The sequence below is a fragment of the Pavona decussata genome, unplaced genomic scaffold (assembly GCF_977016875.1).
Source record: "Pavona decussata unplaced genomic scaffold, jaPavDecu1.1 SCAFFOLD_93, whole genome shotgun sequence".
Lineage (NCBI taxonomy): Eukaryota > Metazoa > Cnidaria > Anthozoa > Scleractinia > Agariciidae > Pavona > Pavona decussata.
This window is the reverse complement of record NW_028145510.1, coordinates 3,270,487-3,292,176: the sequence shown is the minus strand read 5'-3', so window position 1 is coordinate 3,292,176 and position 21,690 is coordinate 3,270,487. Positions and strand designations below refer to the sequence as shown.

General features: G+C 40.5%; 2 protein-coding genes across 2 annotated transcripts; both read right to left on the bottom strand.

Annotated features, from left to right (window-relative positions):
* Positions 1 to 1,607: 1,607 nt before the first annotated feature.
* LOC146473654 (uncharacterized) lies at positions 1,608 to 3,118 on the bottom strand. Its single transcript, XM_085118076.1, has 2 exons — positions 2,588 to 3,118; positions 1,608 to 1,817 (listed from the first exon to the last, which is right to left on the bottom strand). The coding sequence occupies exons 1-2, from the start codon at positions 3,116 to 3,118 to the stop codon at positions 1,608 to 1,610; spliced, it is 741 nt and encodes a 246-aa protein (XP_084974202.1).
* A 22-nt stretch (positions 3,119 to 3,140) lies between these two features.
* Positions 3,141 to 21,371, bottom strand: LOC146473653 (uncharacterized). Its single transcript, XM_085118341.1, has 5 exons — positions 21,087 to 21,371; positions 7,240 to 7,334; positions 5,766 to 6,492; positions 5,288 to 5,331; positions 3,141 to 4,322 (listed from the first exon to the last, which is right to left on the bottom strand). The coding sequence occupies exons 1-5, from the start codon at positions 21,337 to 21,339 to the stop codon at positions 3,273 to 3,275; spliced, it is 2,169 nt and encodes a 722-aa protein (XP_084974467.1). The 5' UTR covers positions 21,340 to 21,371; the 3' UTR covers positions 3,141 to 3,272.
* Between the last annotated feature and the right edge of the window lie 319 nt (positions 21,372 to 21,690).

Here is a 21,690-nt window from a genome sequence, read left to right as displayed (position 1 = left end):
GGAAAACGATTTGTCAAGCGTGCGCAGTAAGAACCAAAGACTCCAGGTACGAGATTGGTCGCTGTACACCATTATTTTGGCTCTAGCTAAAGCGTGCTTTTTAACTTTAAATAAATCCAGAACATTTCCTCTCCACGTAGTCTCGAGATCAAGAGGAAAGGAGATCTACTTTCTTTTGTTGGTTTTCACTTGCAAAAGATATCATATGTCGAGACGGCTGTATCACTTTGGACTAGTTTATTCCCTCTAATATTACGTAATTTTTTTTTTTATCATACCATTGAACTGATCAGGACCAGGAGCCCTTGTCAGGACTTAGTCCTCCCCCCCCCCCCCCCCCCTTTCCCAGCCATGAGTTCAAAGGTATTGTTCCGGCCCACTTTATTCGCTTTATCAGCATTTACATCGACTGGAAGAGAAACATGGCAAGTCTGGGGATGAATGGCACCTGTTAGAATTAATTATACCTTGAACCGTAATTCCATTTGTAACCTTGCAGCACAACTTTCACCTCGAAAACTTGCTAGAAAACTTGTTTAAAAGCTTTTAGACAGTTTGAAACTACCAATAAACATTAGCTTTGAGTGGACTGAATCGCTATTTTGTATGGTCTAACGATGATTAATGGTGTTTTTTTTCGTATTGATTTTTTTGTGTGACGGGCCTGCATCGTTTTCCTGTCGTCCTAAGTTGGCAGAATCTACTTCACGTTTTTATTATTGTTTCGTGCTGAGCCAAAAGAGTTTTTGCGTTCCATTTCAAGCCTTTTTTGGCTATATCTTTTACACAGCCAATTCCCCCTTAAATCTGTTTTTGTTGATTTTTTTTATACGATATTTCTTGGCATTAGAGGAACTATCCACCGCGATAAACATTTTCAGCCATTTTAAAGCGTTCAAAGAAACTAGGAAATAAAAGGTAAATAATTCATTGATAATCTTGCACATGGGTAAAGTTGGTACGCCCTGATGCAAAATAGCGCGCCCTTAATAACTCTCTTGAATGACAAATTTTACGTAGCCGTTCAAATAGCACTGACAATATTAATTACATATAACGGCTGCTGTACATCTAAGACAAACAATTTCCTATGCCATAGCGGTGTTGAAGTGAGCCGTCGTAAAACCAAAATCAAAATAATTACTCAGGTCAATCACAACTGATGCAAACAGCGCAATGAACCGATCAGAACTCGAAGCAAACATGTGTAATTGGTATGTGAGCAGGGTACGATTGGTTTTGATTTTGTTTCTGATTGGCTGAGAACGTGGCGTGATATTTGCTAACCAATCACAGAACGAAACAGACGCAAAACTAAAATAAACGCGATTTTCACGAGTTGCTTTTGACTACTCCTTTGAAAACCGCTCGGACACCAACACTAATAATAAAAATACTATCTATACTAAAAAAGACATCTTAGAAAGTATGACCAGGGCTAAACTAAATAGCCTAACTAAAGAATATACAATTGTTCACTACGCGTTAAAAAAGTGTAATCTGTGATCAAAATATTGACTTACTGGCATGAATAAAATAACTCCAGACGAGGGAATCTCGTGAAAGGAATACTCTTCCTGTTTATCTAATAATATCTTTTAAAAATATCACAACCTTCTGGTAGACAGGAGCTGCTCCAACTCTGCTACTACTTCATCCATTGCAGGGCGTTCGTTGGGATCCTGTCGAACACACCGCCGAACGAGGCCTCCCAAAGCACCACTAACCCCGCGAATCTGATTGTCCAACCTAACGGGATCCGGAAGTTCTCGAATCCACATTTCACACAGCAATAAACCAAAACTGTACACATCCACCTGATGAGATGGAACATAGCGCTTAGTGTACAAACTAAGTAAAGAGCTCTTCTCTAGGAATTCGTAAGTTTGAGCATAGCTAATACCTAGCTCTTGGGATTAAATGCTGTCCAAGTAACGTTTCCATTCAAAATCAAAATGGGTGATAGGTGATCCAATAAAGAGAGTTAGCTAGGAAACCTGGAGGTATTCGAATATGACGAACATCCGTCCTGATTTATTGATATACCTGATTGATCTACTTATCCAAGATTGATCTACTTAGCGAGAATATCGATATATCGATATTCTCGCCTTGCTGACCTCAAACAGGTTAACGCTAGACCTTTTGTACGTACATTGAAATAGTGGATTCTTCGGTGTTTCAATAACTATGATATAGTTTGGGCAGGCTTAAACAAAGGCCTCTCTGATAGACCCCATAATCGAATCATGACTCAAAGCGACTGGGACACAAGATCAGCTGATATCTCCATTTCTTAGGTGGTACACATTTCTTAGGTTATAAAACTTGTTTTGACGTATTCAGCTATCAGAGTGTGCACCCAATTGTCTGCTTATATACCAGTAAAGAGAGTGATAGGTGTTAATTTGATTAGCACACACGTTTTATTGACTCACTAAGAAACGTCGTTTAGATTTGGCTTCTCCACTGATCAAATGTTCGCCCTGAAAGGATTCAAACTTTCTGGCAATGCGCATTAAACTTAAACTCTACATTTGACAATGCTTCACTGACAAGGCTTGTCCTCGAAATATTATATTTTTACCTTTGGTGATTGTTGAGCAGATTGGGTCTCAGGTGCGCTATAACTTGGCGCCCCAGGACATGGATCCATTTGCTCATGCATAAACCTCGCCGATCCCAAGTCAGAAAGCTTGGCTCTCCAAAAATTATCTCGTCTCCATAGCAACACGTTTGCACTGCTGACGTCTCGATGGAGTATTGGGCGTGGTCTGTTAAGGTGAAGGTAGTTTAAAGCTCTACTGACATCTAACGCTAGGATGAGTATCTCTTCGAGATTTAATGCACGTTGTTGCGGTGACAATGCTTGTCGCAAACTTTTGTCGAGTACTTCAGTAACAAACAAAAGATTTCCATTGTCGTTTACAGCACCAATAAACTGTAAGAGATTCGGATGGTTACATATTGACAGGATGCTTATTTCTTGTTCAAAAAGTGCCTGATTGTAACCAGACCTAATGTCATTGTGCATTTCTTTAACTGCAACTTGAAGACCACGAAACGTACCCTGGCGCACTCTACACCAGCCACCCCGGCCCAGCTCTGTTTCGCTCATAACAACTTCCTCACGTTGAATGAACCAGTTTCGGGACTGAACCGCTGCTTCTTGTGCTCTGGATAAAGCTGACTGCAACTCCCTCACCGTGGGCAAGAGGGTGTTCCTTTCTCGTTCTAAATTTCTTAGTCTCCCTTCCAAGGCTGTATTCTGCCTATGTATCTCTTCCAAACGACGATGAAGGACCCGTTGCCTCTTTTGACTTGTCCGATTGTTCATTTTGTAATCTTTGCAGAAGATTAGTGTTGTCAGTTCTAGCTAGAAGCAGCTCCTCATCCAATGTAGTTCTCGCTCCCTCTAGTTCATCTATAATTCTTTCCTTGTTATTGAGCGTTATTACCATCTGCTCAAGTTCATTGTCGTAAGCAGTTATCACTTGGTCTAATTTTCTCTGTAGTTCATTTACAGTTGTTTGCTTTTCATTCAGTGAATGATGCATCTTCTCATTTTGATTTTCCCACATTTTTTCCAACTGCAAATGATTATTTGTCGCTTGGCTAAAGTCTTTTTCTATTGCAGCTCTCATTCGCTGTTCTTCCTCTAAATCTTTCTGTAGTTTATCAATAGCATTCTCTTTGCCACCAAGAGTTGCACGCATTTGCGCAAGATCATTTTGTGATCTTTCTTCCAAGTCGGTGTAAGCAGTTCTCGCTTTGTTTAACTCTATATCCACTACAGCTCTCGCTCGTTGCTCTTCCTCTAATTTCCTGTGTAGGTCATCTACAGCTTTGCCTCTTGCATCGAGCGTTTCATTCATCTGTTGGAGGTCATTCTGTAATCTTTTTCCCATTTCGGAGTAAGCGACTATTGTTTGCTTTAACTCCTCATTCACTGATCTTCTAGCTTTCTGTTCCTCGTTTAATTCCTTTCGTATTTCATCTACCAATTGATCCTTGTCAATGATCGTTCTACGCATCTGTGCAGCTTCGTTTGTTAAACGTTTTTCTTGCTCAGTAGAAGCTATTCTCGTTTGGTTCAACTCCTCATCCACCAGAGATCTTGCTTGCTTCTCTTCATTTAATGCTCTCTGTAATTCGTCAATGGATCTTTCCCTGTTATCGAGTGTTTGACGCATTTGCACAAGATCTTTTTCCAGTCTCTCTACCAGCTCACTGTAACAATCTCTTGTGTGCCTCACTCCCTTTATTAATGCATTTCCTGCTTTCTTCTCTTCCCCTGATGTTCCCTCGAGGGTCAAGTCCATCTGTACAGATTGAAGTTGAAGCAATTGTTACCTTACTTTCCGGAAAAAACTCATGAATAATAACAACCACATTTTCAAGCTGCACAGATGAAAAACTTTGCAAGGTAATTGCAGGATTAGAAGGCTTCCGTATCTGTTTACATTTCCTCTCTTTAGAAAAAAAAAAAAAGCGCAGGAGAGAATGGGCCAGTCGTAAGTTGCTTCATGCGACCACACATACTAATTACTCATCCTCTCTAGTTCTTCTAAGATTACCCTATTTACACTTTTAGTTACAACTCTCTCCACTAATTTCAAGGACAGTTGCCGTTTTAATGCTGTGATAAAATATTCTGAAACTCGTTAACAAGTGCAGGCCGAAATAGTCCTTAAATCATATAGGAACCTCAAAGGTGGAGGGGGATGGGGGGGGGGGGGGGGGAGGAGGGGGATGGGGGGGGGGGGGAGGAGGGGGAAGAGAAATATGGTATATTTGAAACATTTAGTATCTGTTAACCTTCTACTTTATTCCGTCTTAAAGAACGTGTACAAGAGATAATGCAGGCAGGTGACACTAATACCCAGCCTGAGTAGTGTTAGTAGTGTTTTGAGAGGGTAGGGGTGGGTGGGGTAGAGGAGGAAGCAACCTCGTTCCCATGGCTTTTCCGTTGGGAACGAGGTTGAGGAGGGAGTTGATGGTTGCATTAATCAGCAAACGTGCACTGTTTTAAGGCCACAATTTGAAAAAAGGCAGTTTCGTCTCAGTAGCGCTCTTATTTTAATCACCACATTTTATTCCACCAATATCATCGCCCGTCATCATCATCATCATCATCATCATCAACATCGATTTTTAACGGTTTTTGACCTTTGAAATTCATTATGGAATAATGAAGACGTCAAAGCGTTGTTCGCTTTTTATATCGCTTGTTTTTCCGTCAAATATCACTGAAGAGGTATATTGGTATTACAACTCTGCTTCTTACCTTAACCAAACTTGGTTTTGCTGGAAAGGTCTTTCTTCTAGCTCCTGTGATTGAAACAAACATTGCATGATATATATTGAAAAGATAAGACTTAGTACAGCATTTTGTGGAAAGGTACCTCACAAATTCAAGAGTTACATAGCTTAAGTGGCAACTTATCCGGAGACTTACCAGTAAAAAATATGTCAAGCGTCCATTGAAGAAAATTAATTGCAAACTCAAAATAGACCGCGATCCTATATTCGACTTTTGATTAGGGTTTAATTCATGCTTATTAATGCCCGGCTTGAAAGTCGAAAGTCGCATACTCGGGTTGACAAAATTCATTTTTATCCGCTTCATGCAGTTGCTACTCCTCGTGTGTGTCTACCCTTAAACTTTCTTATCTGTTTCGATTTTGTCGTGACAGTTACCTTTAAGCTATATTAATCTGATAGTTAAATATGTTTTTGTTTTAATTGACAAGATCAGCTTTTACCTGAGTTAATGCTGTGAAGACCTTTTTCCTTCTCGTCAGATATAGTTCTTTCTTTGTTAATCGTTTTGCACGTCGCCTCATTGGAAGAAGAGTAGCGCTTAGCAAACTCTTCGCGAAAGAAGTTTGCTATTTTTGGAGAAGAAATTACAATGCGCACTTCACGAAGAGTGCCAGCATTTGAGCTAAATTCTTCCACTGCTTTAAACAGAACTTGAGCACAAACTCCAGTTTGCTCTTGAGGTAAACTGTAGTTGATGTTTGGACAGAGAGCAATTGATGAAAGCTCCAAATTCGCTGCTAGACGAAAGCTTTCCAAACAAGCTCGTCGAAGAAGTAAGGTGTAACTTTCCCTCTCATACGTTCTGCCATCCGGTCCAACCGTGTGGATGACGTATCTACAAGGGAGGGTGCCTCCACTGGTATAAAAAGCGTCGCCAACATTACGTATCTTCCGCTCTGACAATATTCTACGGCGATCATCTTCTACCTGAGGGCCACCTTTCATTAGAATTGCACTTCTCAAACCAACGTCTCCAAGACGTTCGTTAGCTTCAATAACAATGGCACCCACTCGCTGGTCGGCCAACCATCCTCGGAACAAAGCAATTTCCAATGTATTGTCTAGGACATGAACTGAAAGCTGATTTTTTGGTTGCATGCAGTCAGTTTTCTGGATACTGCATCTCGTCTTTAAATCACTGTCTCGCTCTAAAGTATCTTGTTGGGCCTTAGTAAAAAGAACAAAAAATATCGATCAAAGGAAGAATCAATTACCATTTTAACTTGCTGCTTCCAATTTAGCGCCTACCAACAACAATGCGGCGCTTTTTCGAAGCACGTGAACACGGTTACTGGTGTAATATTAAAGAAAAAGATGTACCTATTTGATGCCTCGATACCCCCGGAAATGAGACTTCATTGTTGTTGTTTTTTTCCCCTCTAAAAGCGCCATGAAAAGTCGAAAAACTTAAAAATAGTAAATTATATTTACACGAGCCAGGTATTTTGCTTGTGTGAAAATACCATGCTCTATTTAATAGGAAAACAGTAAACGATCTTTTTAAAGTGTGCAGAGCAAGTTACACTGGTTCGTGAAGCTAACTTTTGCTAACCGTAGGTTATTTTAGAGAATCCGCATTGTAACAGTTGTTTTATTCTTCTGGTAAAAAGCTAGTTCAACTTCCATCTTAAAGGGTGAGAGTAACGAAAGGTTACCCACACACGGGTGCACTCTGATAAAACAACAACAGCGACAACAACAACAACAACAATGAACAACAGCGACAACAAAAACAAAAACAACAACAATAAACAACATCGACAACAAAAACAACAACAACAACAACAATGAAGAACACCGACAACGACAATGACATATAGCGGTTGCAATTATTGGAAATAGAATATGACTTTCGTGACTTCGAGTGCTTGTTCCATAAAGATTCACCTTTGAAAATTCAATGTTTATCGTTACCTCACGGAAATCCTCAGCAATATATCTGCGAAGCTTCAGCTTTTTCGATTCCGTTCCCAAACAGCAGTGAGAACCTTTCAGGACACGCTCCACCACTGGGCCAGGTAGGAAAAAAAAAACATTTTAAGTGTTGTCTTCATTAGTGGATGCCGTACTTTTGTTACTTTTTAGCAGATAACCTTTACTAACTCTTCGATGTTTTACGAAATCCAACTACTGTAATCACCCTCTGACTGTCCATAATTGCAGGGAGATAAAAAAGCTGACAGAGTGCGAACTGTGGGTGTCCTTCGAGGGGCTGCCCCGTTGAGACTTCTCCTCCGAGAGCGTCTTAATGGGGTTAACCGTCCGTCAAACAGCCTAAAATTTAACCGTCAACCGTAATAAAAGGACAATTTTTAATATCAACCGTCAAAAAAAGCAGTTATTATAACTAAAGCCGTCAAACGGTCTCAAGGTCTTTCAAATAAAACTATTTTAGCTGTTCATCCCGTACTTCTGGCTCTCAAAGAATCGTTTCAACTGGTAAACTTCCCAAATATACTCAGTTTATGATCCTTTCCACTTAATTTGCGTTTAAAATGACACCGCAACTTAACTTCAGCATGGAGGTACTTTCGGTTTAAAAATGTTAATGATTTACTACATTGATAGCGTATTTCTGACCACAAAACAACCTCCATAACACAATTGTTAATATTAAAAAACACAAAAGTTAGTATTAACTTTAACCCATGTAAGAAATTTCCCCTAGATAACCGTCAACCGTCAAAAGCCCTAAAAATTTAACCTCCACCAATCAATCGGTAAAATTTAACCGTCAACGGTCAAAGCTATCCCCCCATTGGGACCCTCCTTTGTGTCTATAACCAGATGGTCGTTACCGTAGTAACTTGAGTGTCTTTGAGAACCCTGGAGCTATGCCGGTAAGACTGGTGAGGGTTGGGTGTGTGTGTCTGTGTGTGGGCGGGGGAAGGGAGGGGGGTTGGTAGCTCCATTTATAAGCTACATGGGTATGCGCCGCGATGAAGGGTAGCTTTTGGTCTAGAATAAGGCATCATTTCTAAGAAATTGATCAGTGATGTGAAGAATTTAGTGTGTAACTTTCAACTGAAAGTATTAACTGAATGACTCTCATATTGTAGATATTATCCAGGTCAGATTTTGTGTGTGACAAGCTAAAGGAGGAATAAAACACCAGGGTTTCTAAATTTAAAGATCTGTACATTTTACGAAACGAGATCTGCGTAGACCGTAGAGGGACTTAGGGCTTTCACAGACGAGGCAAATTGGTATCGATAGCTTTTTGGTTGTCAATAACACAAAGTTATCAATGACAAAACATCTCTTGTAGGAATCAAGTTATCTACTATAAATGGTGAAAAATATGTTAAATTTTTTTTTTTTTTTAAAACCCTTTATTTCAAAGACATACAACACTTAAAGTCTAAAACGTACAATACTGTCAACACTTTACAATCCCATATATTACTATAATCATCCTCTTTGCGCGATCAACTGTTGACAAGTAATTTACAAAAAGATGACAGATTCAAGTTATTCCAAAAGAAAATCAATGCGCACTTCCTCTAAGAGAAACGTTTATCTACTCTTCTCAAATTAATGTCAAATTAGCCAATGGGCTACATAAATCTGGCTGCCGTTACTTACAAACAAAACCAACAAGCTTGGGTCTTGCCTCTGGCTCTGAAGATAAGGGAAGATTCTTGAGAATGACAAATTCGGCACTTAAAACTAAACCAGTTTTGTCACAAATAAAATTGACCATTTTAGCGGGAGAATATACATCGCTGGCAGGTGTTTGGTCTCCTGCGCCTATGTTACAATCTCTGGTGCGATGTGAGGGTAACTCTGCTGATAGAGTTTCTGTTCGGCTTTGGATAAATTATTTTGGTTTAAAAAAAACTATTTTGTTAGGTAGGTATTAATTGACACAGGCAAATTAATGCCCCAGTGTTTCTGTTCCTCCAGGTATATTTTTACCAAATGAAGCGACAGAAAATGTTAGAACTTAACGTTTCTTTTGGTTTGCAAAAAAACTGTTGTGTTAGGATCTGTGAATACAAAGCTTCTTTTTCATCATGTCAGTCCATACCATACCGCGACCGCCGCCTGTGAATGTAAAGAACGATGTTTCAACGAATTGGAAATTGTTCCGCCAAGGATGGCAATATTACGTTACAGTACGTTGTGCGATTGCGCCAGCTGGCAGAATCTTGTGAACTTGATGAGGGTCTTTGTGAAAGTTTAATTCGCGATAGATTAGTTATCGGTACCCGAGATTCAGCTACTCGTGACAGGCAACTTCGGGAACGCCCAGTCCCCGGTTTAACAAGATGCATAGAGGCGCTGAGAGCAAGAGAATTATCTAGATAACACAAAGAGCAGCTTAAAGATGCAGTGAGTGATCCGCAAAATACCATACCTGCAGCAGACAAACAGAGTCCTGGAAATAGAAAGCAAAGTCGTCGCAATCGTGGACATGAATCAAAGCAAAGTAAACAAGAAAAGTACATAAATTATGATCATCCGGGCGAGTGTAGTCCTGAGAAGTCAACGGCAGGATATGCAGAAAGTGGCGAATCAGCATGTGAGTCAGCATCTGACTCTGTTGACAGTTGTTGAGTCTATCTTTGTCACTGAACCTGTTGGAGTTGTTAGCAGTAACATGGGCAAATCTTCTTTCATGGTACCACTCACATTTGACACTGAGTACAACCCTATCATCACAACTCGACTAGACACGGAAGCAACATGTAGTGCTATGTCTTATACCGACCTCCTAAATATATTGCAGAGTAAGGAAGTCAAGTTGGACCCCGTGGTGGGAAGATAACACTTTACGGTGGACGTGTGGTTGACCCATTGGGATCTTACACCTTCACAGACAGCTTTAATTAACAGTGGCTAAAATGCGAGATATCTTTTGACATCTGGGAAAACGCCCCTTGGCTCATCGTCGGTGGCAACACATGCATCAAGCAAGGCTGGATATCTCTAGGATCAGACCAGTTCATTCTCATTAAACAGTGAAATTATTTACCAACCCCTCTTAATTGACAAACTTATGAGAGATTTTGAAGACGTATTCACTGGTCTGGGTTGCATTCTGGGGGAGAATCACATAGAGATTGATCCAGACATCAGACCACCAGACATCAGACAAGTTCAGCATACCCCACCCCCCCCCCCCCCCCCGGACGCGTGCCAGTACCACTCAAAGCAAAGTTAAAGTGCCCATATCGGAATTTTTTTTATTTTCTTATCTGAATCTAAACATCATCCTAAGAACTTCAGTGAAAAAATTTTTCGATTTGCATAAAACGCGATTTTTTTATGAATTTTATAAGACGTTCAAATTTGCCGCCATTTTGACCCACCATTCGCATTAGTCTCTTCTCGGTTTAGCAAGAGCTGTGACGTAGATTCAGGAACACGTGACTTCAGCCTTTCTCTGGATCTCACTGAATACAAGTCGCGGTATTTCTGCACGTTTCTCGAAAATACCGGAAAGATGTGTTACAGCGAGATGTGGAAACATCAAAGACGAAGCGAATGGAATAAGCATGCACAGGTTTCCTTTCTTTGGCACCACATGCCCGCAAAGACTGAGGAGGCGAAAGAAATGGATCGAATTTATGCTCGGAGCGGAGGAAGATGTGGACGCGCGCCTGGAAAGACCTCGTCCTTTTGCTCGATGTACTTCAATGACGAGGATTTCATAAGGCTGATGAATTCAGGTTTAAACTTAATACGTGAACTAAAGTAGGATGACATCGGCGTTTGTGTTTATCCTTTAAAACAGCTAAGCGAAAGGAGGACGAAGACCAAGAGCCACCTTCGAAGAGGAGCAGGGAAAAGCGAATGGTAAGCTTTCGATACTGAATATTCACACCCGCTTGTGACATTCTAAGCGTTGTAACCTTCTAAGGTTTATAGTTTGACCTCACTGTTAACTCAGTCGCAAGTTTTATAAAATATGGCGTAATTGTTTTGGTATTTATTCACATAGATCGTGAGATCCGCGAAGTTTCGTTGAGACCAAGCTCTCAAAAAATACTAGCACAAATGCTACCACTGATGTAAATAGATCGATGCGAGGACAGTCGCACTCGGCGAACGCAGAAAACATTGTAAACGACGATGTTGATAAGGTAGATAAACTGCAGCAAGAATTCAACGAGCTCAAACAAATATTGTACACACATGTGTTGCAGAATTCTGCAAACAATAAAAATGTTGAAAAGTATAACAGCGTTATCTCTGAAAACCTAACCACCACAACGGGGGTTCAAAATAAAAAAGGGCACAAAACAAATAACAAGCGCAAAGAGCGCAGAAAAAAATTGGCTAAAAAACGGATTGAGACACAAAGAGAAAAACACGAGAAATTCATGAAGAATTTTTCAAACAAACAACTTAGCGACAGCCTGTTAGCGTTATTTCTAAAGGGCTCAAATTTGTCCCGACACCAGTGACAGACACGAATTACATTAGACGCCAACTCTTGTTAGAATTCGAACATTTCGCAAGACGTATGCGCCTAAAAGATACAATGGATTTCGTAAAGTGTGGGACAGTGACAAAAAGGAAATTAACCTGTTCATTGGACAAGCTAACAACTTCCATCCTAGAATTAAATTTACGGCCGAAATTTCAGAGAACGAGACAAGCTATTATTATCACAGTTCAACACGTGTCCTTCCTGTAGTTCCGCGAGAACAGTGTCGCTAGTCAGCGTTTCCCAATTGCCTTCGAGTTCCTTGCAGCAGTAGCACTCGCTGATATTTGCTAGCAGATCACGGCTACAGTTACCACAAGTACATCTACGTGGAACATCGCGCAGAATGCCTATTGTTTGGGGGACATTTACTTACTGCACGGCAAAAGTTATAGATCTGTAATATTAGCGGTGAAGCGTAAACTGAGTGACTGTCATTGGTCCAAATCTACGCGCGCCGTGCTCCGCAGGGAATACCGCTTAGCTCATTAACTTGTCAGGTCGGAGCTTAAAGACAATGGCCACATGAGCTATTGTTCATTCTATTGTTTCCTAATATCGCACCTTTGCAGTATGGCTGAATAAGTGCGCACCGGCAGCAAGTGTATTAACGTTCAATAGTATAACAGATCGAATTTTTTGAAAGGCCGTTTGGCCTGCTTTATACTAATTCTGAATAGGGCAAGTCTTACCTTCCGCCAAACCCACGGCAACAAATGTGGCGCCTTCGCAGGCATTCGAACCTACGAAAACTTAAATATCGATTTTCAAATAAAGCGAATATACCTGTCGCGCCTGAATCTTGAGTAGCTTATGCTCGAAAAAACTCACGCGCGCGTGCCTTTTCTTTGTTGCGAAAAAAGAGAAGCTTTAACTAGAACATTCGCGCTCGCAACCAGATTCCTCTAATTTTTAGGCGAAGGAAAGGATGGTCGAACAAATTGGCCGGTTTCCCGCAAACGTCCCTCCACAATGAATTCCATATACCTTCTCCGTTCAGTTGAAAATCGTAAGCAGAGTTTATAACATTAACCTATGGCGGCACGATGTGAATTAACAACGGACGGAGCGGGTTTTCGAAGAGCTCTGAAAAGAGCTCCCGATCACTATTGTATTTATTGGTCGCGCATGCTGTCATCTTTGTTTTGTCCGTAGATCGTGAGTAAAACAGCTGATGCATATGGCAATTTTAAAATTCGCGGTAGTTAAGAATATTTTTTTCATGCAGAGTGGTTTTCAACGATAGGCATTGTTTCATTTGACATGTATTGTTATTCATGTCTGGGCTGAAAACAATAGCTCGCCAGCTCTGAACGCGCCATTTTCAAATAAAACTACGACCAACAATTTTCAAACTGAAAAACATAAAGGTTCCTCGTGACCAATTTTCGAAATTAAAACGGATTCTTTTCAAGGAAAGATTCGTCTGCCATTTGCCGTGCGTGAAAGTCTAGTAGGTATGTTAGTTTTCCCAAAACAGTTCTCCAAAATGACCGTCTATACGAAAATTTGCAAAATTTACTGTATATTCAAGTGGAAAAACATAAAACTTCTACTTTCTCAATTTCATTCTTTTTTAGTGCAAATTGTAGACCAATCCTTGATTTTCAAGAAGCCGTGCGTGAACCTTGAGATTATCATTTCTGAGACTCGGGAAAGTGAATTTTGTGAACCCTAGTTGCCTAGGTTTGGCCCATTCTTCTCTAATTTATAGCTCTTCAAAGCGCGATCGCATTCGAATTTGCCGCTTCAGTGCCTATGAATTATTCATGATGTCCAGGCATTCTGCGCGATGAATAATTCGTTCGAATGTATGTGAGTACTTAGCTTGGCCATAGTTTTTACAGATGATAATGAAGAGCGCGTATGCAAAATGCAAGGTGAGAACTTTACCATCCACTAACACGGGGTATCTAGAAAACTCAGACCTAGAAAACTCAGACCTCAGACCTCAGACCTAGAAAACTCAGACCCCCCAATTCTGGAAAACTCAGACCTAGAAAACTCAGACCCCCTTCAAACTACATGTAGAAATCTCAGGATTAAGGTGTCCATGGAATATACTTATTTGGAGCTAAGTTTTTCCTTCCTGCCGGTGAATCTGACGATTTTCTTTCTGCCGCGAATGTACTTTACTGAAGGTCAAGTGAGTGCATAGACTCGAGAGTTCCTGAATGTACGTCACAGACCATGTCACGTGGCCCTAATGTGAGCCTGTAGGCATTCTCATCAGCGGGGCGGGTGGGCCGCAATAAAATAGGATTTTCAAGATTTGTAAAATTCATAAAAAATTCGCGTTTCATGCAAATCGAAAAATTTTTTCGCGGACGTTCTTCGCGTGATGTAAAGATTCAGATAAGAAAATAAAAAAAATTGCGTTACGGGCACTTTAAGGAAAAGATAAGATTGATGAGATGGAAAAGCAAAGGATCATCATCCACGAAACCAAGCCGACCGACTGGATAAGCGGCTTAGTAGCAGTGCAGAAACCCGGAAAGTTAAGAGTATGTATAGACCCTCGAGATTTAAATCGAGCTATCAAGAGGCCAAAATACCAAATGCCTACAGACGATGAAATTTTGCCAAAGCTAGCCAAAACTAAAGTATTTACTGTCTTAGATGCAAAGGATGGTTTTTTTATCAAGTAAAGCTAAAAAGAGAAAGCTCCTTGCTCACTACATTCTGGACCCCATTTGGCAGGTACCGGTATTTACGAATGCCACAACGTACCAGGAGCGCACCCGAAGAATATCAGCGTCGTCAGAATGAAGCACTCGCAGGTCTCAATGGTGTAGAAGTAATATTGCAGACGACATCCTGTAATGGCAGTGAGGAAATATTGAAGATGCCCTAAAGGATCATGACAGCAATTTACTGAACTTGCTGGACCGTGCTCCCAGAATGAATTTGAAGTTACACAAGACGAGGTTGAGGTTGAGGCTAGACTAAGTCACCTACATAGGCCATTCGTTCACATCTGAAGGACTGAAGCCAGATCCCATGAAAGTGGGGGCCATTGCAAGCACGCCTCAACCAGACGACAAGAAGGCAGTTCAACGCCTTCTAGGATGTGTCAACTATGTTTCCAGGTCTGTGCCAAAAATTTCAGAAGTGTCTGAACCACTACGCAAATTAACCGAGAAGAATGCTATGTTTGTGTGGGAAAGTCAGCAAGAAGAACCTTTCCAAACCATCAAGAATATGATCAGCTCGACACCAGTGTTCAAATACTATGACGTAGCCAGTGAAACCACCATCCAATGCAACGCATCAGAGTCTGGCTTGGGAGCCACGCTTCCTCAGAACGGGCAGCCTGTGGCATTTGCGTCAAGGTCATTGTCAGCTGTAGAGCGCCGATATGCACAAAAAGAAAAAGAGTGCTTGGCGAAAGTTTTCAGATGTAGCCGTTTCAGTCAGTACCTGCATGGAAGAGAATCAACGACAGTGGAGACAGACCACAAGCCACTGGTACCAATATTCCAGAAGTCGCTACACTCCGCACCAAAACGGCTGTAACAGATGCTCCTCAGCGAAAGTGTACTGCAGTAGAAGAGATTTTGACTTTTCAATCACAACAGACTGTTGTTACTCGAAGTGGCAGAACCAGTATGCGCCCTTCCAGATTTGATGATTTTGTGACCTAGAGACAATGAACTTTGAACTTTTAACATTTGTTGAGTTTACAGCACGGAAAGAAACAAGAGGTCGAACTATGAGCAGCAAGAAAAGGTTCAGAAATCTTGAACTTTGCACAGTTGGAATGATTTGTAGTAAGCAACGACTCCTTCAACTTATGTCAAAACGTAAAGAGTTGGACAAAACCGGAAAGTAAGCTCTACTTTGCTTGAAATTGTTTAAAAAATAACGGTCATTAAGAGATGGATTTATCAGAAATTTAACCAGTACGCAATGTGTTTTTAAATACAAGGCCGTTTCAGTTTTTTAACGTTTTACTGGCGAATCGACGGGTTCAGTTATTATGTCAAAATATGGAAAATCCGCTTTTATAGCCTTTTTTGTTTTTCGCCCTAGGAATGAAATAAGTCGGCCCCGCAGAAATTTTTACAGATTTAATAATAACAATGTCTACTCTAAACTAGCAATATAGTTTCAATTCTAGAACTGATGTACTTTTAGAGAAATTCAAGAAAAATATGTTGCCTGTTTAACCCGTCAACTAAAATGGCCGAAACACTGTCTACTTCATTAGCCATTTAATTTATTTACGAATGATAAAACAAAAGCCACATATACTTTTGCATATTCGAATAAATGTTTTAAGGTGTAAGTCTTAAGTTGTAAAGCATTAATAGACTTAAGAAATGGTGTCTTGCATTTGACACTTTTCACAGCAGGTTCTGAGTTCCAAATTGGAGTTTGTGGTGCCAACAAACATCTGATGTTACCATGGCAACAATGAAGTAAGGATGTTAATAAATGGCGTTTTGGAACATCCCCTCTGAAGGTCTATCTGCATGCCAAATTTGAGTGGTGGTCAAAATTTTTCATTTCCCACTTTGCATATCCAGAATTGCTCCCAGACGTCCATAACTTGAGTGGAAACCATCGTCTATATCCTCAAGTGCAAGATTGGAAACTGTTCGCATCTCTCTTTTCTTGGAAAACGGCCCAAGCGAACCATCATCTAATGTTACTCAGGATTAAGGTGTCCATCTCTCTAAATGTAGAAGGCAGTGGGATCCTTGGGGGCGTTTACAAAGTATTGAATTTTTTGTTTGCCTTACCTTGTGGCGATAGAATTGTAAATCCTTCTAGAGAATGGCGATTCTTTGGCGTTTCGGTGATCCAATGATCGCTCTGCTTTCGCCGACATCCACGTTGTTGATTTTCAACAAGCTGAGGCTCATAAAAAATTCGGACGACCGAGCCACTGCAAACGCTTCTTCGGAGTTCTGCAGTCCAAACCACTCGCAAGGAACGTGTTCTCCATTTTCCCGCTACAGAGAGGCGACTCGTACGCGACTGATCTCGTTCGGGTTGTACAAAAACAAAGAATGCCGGAATGCCGGGATGTCGGAATACTAAAACCCAGAACGCATGAAAAATAAATAAATAAATAAATAAATAAATAAATAAATAAATAAATAAATAAATTAATTAATTAATTAATTAATTAATTAATAAATAAATAAATTAATTAATTAATTAATTAACGAAAACCTGTTTTTCTAAAACCCATAACATACTTCAAGTCAAACAGGAAAATTTCCCCAGTATCCTGTGGTGCCAGAGTTTGAAACGTGTGGTAGAGAGATTCACCCTGAATTTTTTCAAAATTTCCTCCCTCGCCGTAACGTTCACATATTTGAATTCCTTCGTAGTTTCGTTGTTTGGCGTTTTTTGAACTCTCTATTGGGTCTGTTCAGTGTGCCCCTGACGAGAATGACAGACCTTCTGAGCAGACGGAGCTTTGTTTTGCTTTTGTCAATCTATGCTGTTTCTTAATTCTCTTTTTGGTGAGCTCACTAAAATACGTGCGTAAGATTTTCAATATTTACTTAACATTTAAGTTATTCTAACTAAAGCTACATCGCTTCACAGTCGTTCCGAAAAGTTAAGCGCTTTTAAGTTTGCATTAGAATATCAGAAGATCAATCCCAACAAACGCTTATGACTGCAAACAAAAGAGCTCCACTCGGTCGTTCAGCTGTCCATCTACTTTCGCGGGTTTGTTCACTCGGTTTCTCTTTCGCTCGTTTTCGCCGACGAGCGCTCGGTGGACCGTTTGATTGTTAACTCGGTCATTCGGCTATCCGTTCGCCCGTTCGGTTTTTCGTTCGCTCGGGCAGGGCCGTAGCCAGAAAAAAATGAGGACTGAGCCAATATCCATGGTTGAATTTCCCGCCTAGCAATTTAGGGTCTTTATGATGATTACGTTTAAACAAAACACTGGGATCAAACCTTATTTGACAAAAATTCCGCTTAGAGCCCTTAAGGCCATCTAGATCTAGAGATCGAGGTAACTTTTTTGGGAGGGGGGGGGGGGAGCTATTTAAATGCTACTTTAGGGGCTCTGTGTTCAGTGTATGCGGCTGTTTAATGTGTTTGTTGGCGGTTTGTTTCTATAGGAAGGCCTTAGAAAACAACGACCTAAACCAGGTTTCCTAATCTCGTACCCCGATCTCAGTCGTCGGTTCGGGAATGTCGAAATGTGAGATGAAATGAAATGTGGGCGATCTGGGTACGAGATTACAGGTTTCCCTGACCAGAGGTTTCGTGAAAAGAAGGGTTTATTAGAGTGGGGGGGTGCTCAGTCTCGCAGGCTCATAAAACCTGGTCTCGGCCTTTCTTATTTCAGGATTTTTGTTTCTAAATGGCAACGAAGTTAGCTGTTAAATGCCAGCGCGATTCGCCTCTACCCACTAGCATCCCACTGCTGTAGAGGCTCGAGCGGGTCCACAGGAATTTCGCTGTGGACATAGGCTAATGCAAGGCCATTCAGCCGGCCTGTTAGAGCCCATCGATGAATGGCACCTGGTCTTCAACCTGCGGAGAGCGCTTAAGCTGGGCTCGCACGAACAGCTTCCTGTGCTTAGTGGCGCTGCCGCCTGTCCGGTTTTTGCCTATACAACTTCTTTCCGACCATCTCCGGTGGCTTCTTCATTGACACCACCATCTCTACTAGATGGAATGAAAGACAAAATTGCTTCGCTGAATACTAGTAATGCCAAAACAAGGTTAAATTTTGGTTCGATTATTGAGAAGAACTGAAAGCATGTTATGAGAGCAACTACTTTCCGCTTTCTTTGAAAAAAGCTGTTGATAGAACGCTGCATTTTGATAGATTTTTCTCACTCACATCAGAGAAGACAGAAGACTCGAGAAATCGCGGAAAAACACATGAAAACAAGACAGTTTTCATTGGGAAGCCGCTGCCTGGTTAGCATGAATTTTTGATTAATTAATTTTTCTCATCTGTAATTCAGGGCACTGCCTGATTCGCGTTATCATTCAACATAATATCATGTTGCATTAACATTTTTTTTTTACTTATTTAACTGTTTGTGGATTTGTCAACAATGACTGAGGCAAGTGCCTCGGTTTGCCTCATACTAGCTACGGCCCTGTCGGGTTTCCGTTTGTTCGTTCGTTTGCGCTTTGGGTTTCTTCAGTTGTTCCTCCGTTTGCCCAGTTCTTCTTGCTATTTTTCTTGCTAAATGTTATAAACAATAAAATTTAACCAATTAAAAGCTGTATTAAAGCGATACGAAGAAGTTCCTTCATGTTTTAATACTTTTGGCTGTCACGCTACAGAGAGAGACTTCTTTTTTCTCCACTTATCTGACACACAAAGAGAGAGGCTTTATCTTTCTCCATTGATCGGACACACAAAGAAAAGAAAAACGATATATTGTTAATAAATTAAACAAAATAATGATGCATATACTGATAGCCCATTTTCAAATTAATTACAACCGTGCAATTGGTTTCTTATGCTGATCTTTCGGTTATGTGGTTTGTTCATTTTGGCGGGTGTCCGCGGGGTATTTGTCTGATTATTTGGTTAGTCTCTCATTGGCCTGAGTGGTTTCAGCCTTATGTTCACTCCTCTTTCCGTCTGTCTGTCCCTTCCCATGTTTCCGTACGGTTCAGTTATCTTCACTCGGTTCTACTAGTGACACGGTTTTCTAAAAATATAAAAAAAATCCTTTCTGCGTGGGCTTAATCTTAAAAGTTTAAACTTTAAAAGCTATATTAAAACATCAGAAGGTTCCCTTCGTATTTTAATATTAAAGCTGCAATGCTATAGAGAGAGACTTCATCTTTCTCCACAAATCTGACACGCAAAAACCCAACGCCTAGTGTTGGTAATCGGGTAGAACATTTTTTTTGGATCCTATAACATCCGAGTTTCGAGTTTTTTATTTATATTTATTTATTTTTTATGCGTTCCGGGTTTTAGCATTCCGGCGTTCCGGCATTCCGGCATTGCGGCGTTCCGGCGTTTGATGTTTTAGTACTACCCATCTCGTTCGAAAAGCAACTTAATTTTCTATTATAAATTGACCCACAAGTCGGTTCGAGAGAGAAAACCATTTCTTTCTCTGGCTAAGACTAGAGCCAAAAACGCGATGAAGCGAAAACATATTCGGAGCGAAAATGTATTCGTCTTTCCCGGAAAATCCATCTCGTTTCTAAATACGGACATTCACTAATAAATTAACTTTAATAATATTTCTGTTTTCCATTTGTGACAATGTCACACCATCCGATCCGACAAATCAGGCCAAATGACAGATGAACCCCTTTCCCTGCGATGTCATCGACACTTCTTCGCCCGACAATTTATTTGACCGCTAATGTAATATGACGTCACAGAAGTCTTGCAGAGAATACTGAGGGGTAAAGTTTAGAAACTCTGCACTTCCGGTGTTTTGTCCCTCTTTTAGCTTATCACACACAGAAATCTGACTGGTGTGGCGCTCTACAGGTTTAGTCATCATTTCGTTTCGTTTCATAAAATACAGTAAGCCAGATACACAGCTTATCCCGAAAGAAAATGCAACCTTGCGAAACAGCTTCACACCTTGATTGACAACAAGTATTGTGCAAATTTTCCATTTCGTGGAAAACATAGTTAATTAAAGGCAATGGTTATGAAACTGACAAACTTCTTTGTTAAGTGTTTTTGTTTACCTTTTTGGCCCTGACCCTGCACAAACAACAATAGAATTTGGAATGTGTTGCGGAGCAACTGACCAATCGAGACGTTTTTGTTAAGATATTCAGCTGTGTTGAAACAAAGGATTGTGCAGGGTCGCGGCCCTTCCAACATAAATTGCAGAACCATTGTTTTCATGGCAAGGTTTCATAACCAGTTCCTCAATTAACTGTGGTGGAAACGAAGACACAGAATATATTTTACAACTGGGCCACAACTCAGAGGCACGACATGCGCACATTCGGTTTGATTTGATGAGCTCTCTCACATTTGTACTACTTCTCAAATTAAAAGCTTATATTTCTCAATCGAAAATTGGGGTATTTACGAGTACAGAAAATGCCAAATTCAGACAGACAGTTATATCCATGCTACAATAGCGAAACTGAAACCAAAATTGAAACTTTCAAAATGGTAAAACTTCACTCTTCACTCAGAGGCGCTTACTTTATAGACACGAATAGACTGTCCTATTATTGCTCGCAAGTGTCAGTAGTTTACTTTCTGTTCCACTAAAGAGGCTTTGATTTACGTAAAGAGCGTACAAGATAAACTTGCTTTAGTAAGCATATTCTTTTGTTAAAAGTAAGCAAGTCGATGTTACCTTACTACTGTTTTGATTTAAAATGGTGTTTCACCAACCTTCTTTACTATCAAAGGTGATAATAGCTAGTTCTCCATCAGGAAACTGGACAGAATCGATTTTTCCTCCCCCATTTCTTTCCTGTTCGAAATACCTAACGACCTCGGCACGGATATCATCCGCATCCTCCACTGCAAATCGTGATATATTTAACACCACCACGCTTCTTACTGCCTGGTCTTCAGTGAGAAGATTTGTTTTTGCTGGCCCAAAAGGAACATTTTGGTCTGAATGTTCTACTTTGCTGTCCATTTTGAGGGAGCTCTACAAGGAAGCTAGAACTTACCGGCAGCTCAGTGGTTTTATAGCTGCTTTCAGGGTTAAAGGTTAAGAACGTGATGGTAGTCATGGGAATGACCATGCAGATTTAGCCGAGAGTTTAGTTCGCGCCACTCAAATAAAATCAATTATGGCTGTAACATTGGGACTATAACGTATGCATGCGCTGGGCCAAATCATTTGATCGTAGAAATAATTGTTAAGTTAAATTATAAAGAGAAATGAAAAGAGTTAATGAGTTAAGAAAAGAAAATCTGTATTTTTTCCGCAACTGCTTAAGCTGCGTACAGAATTGCGGTGGTCTCTCATTTAATTCGTTCTTCC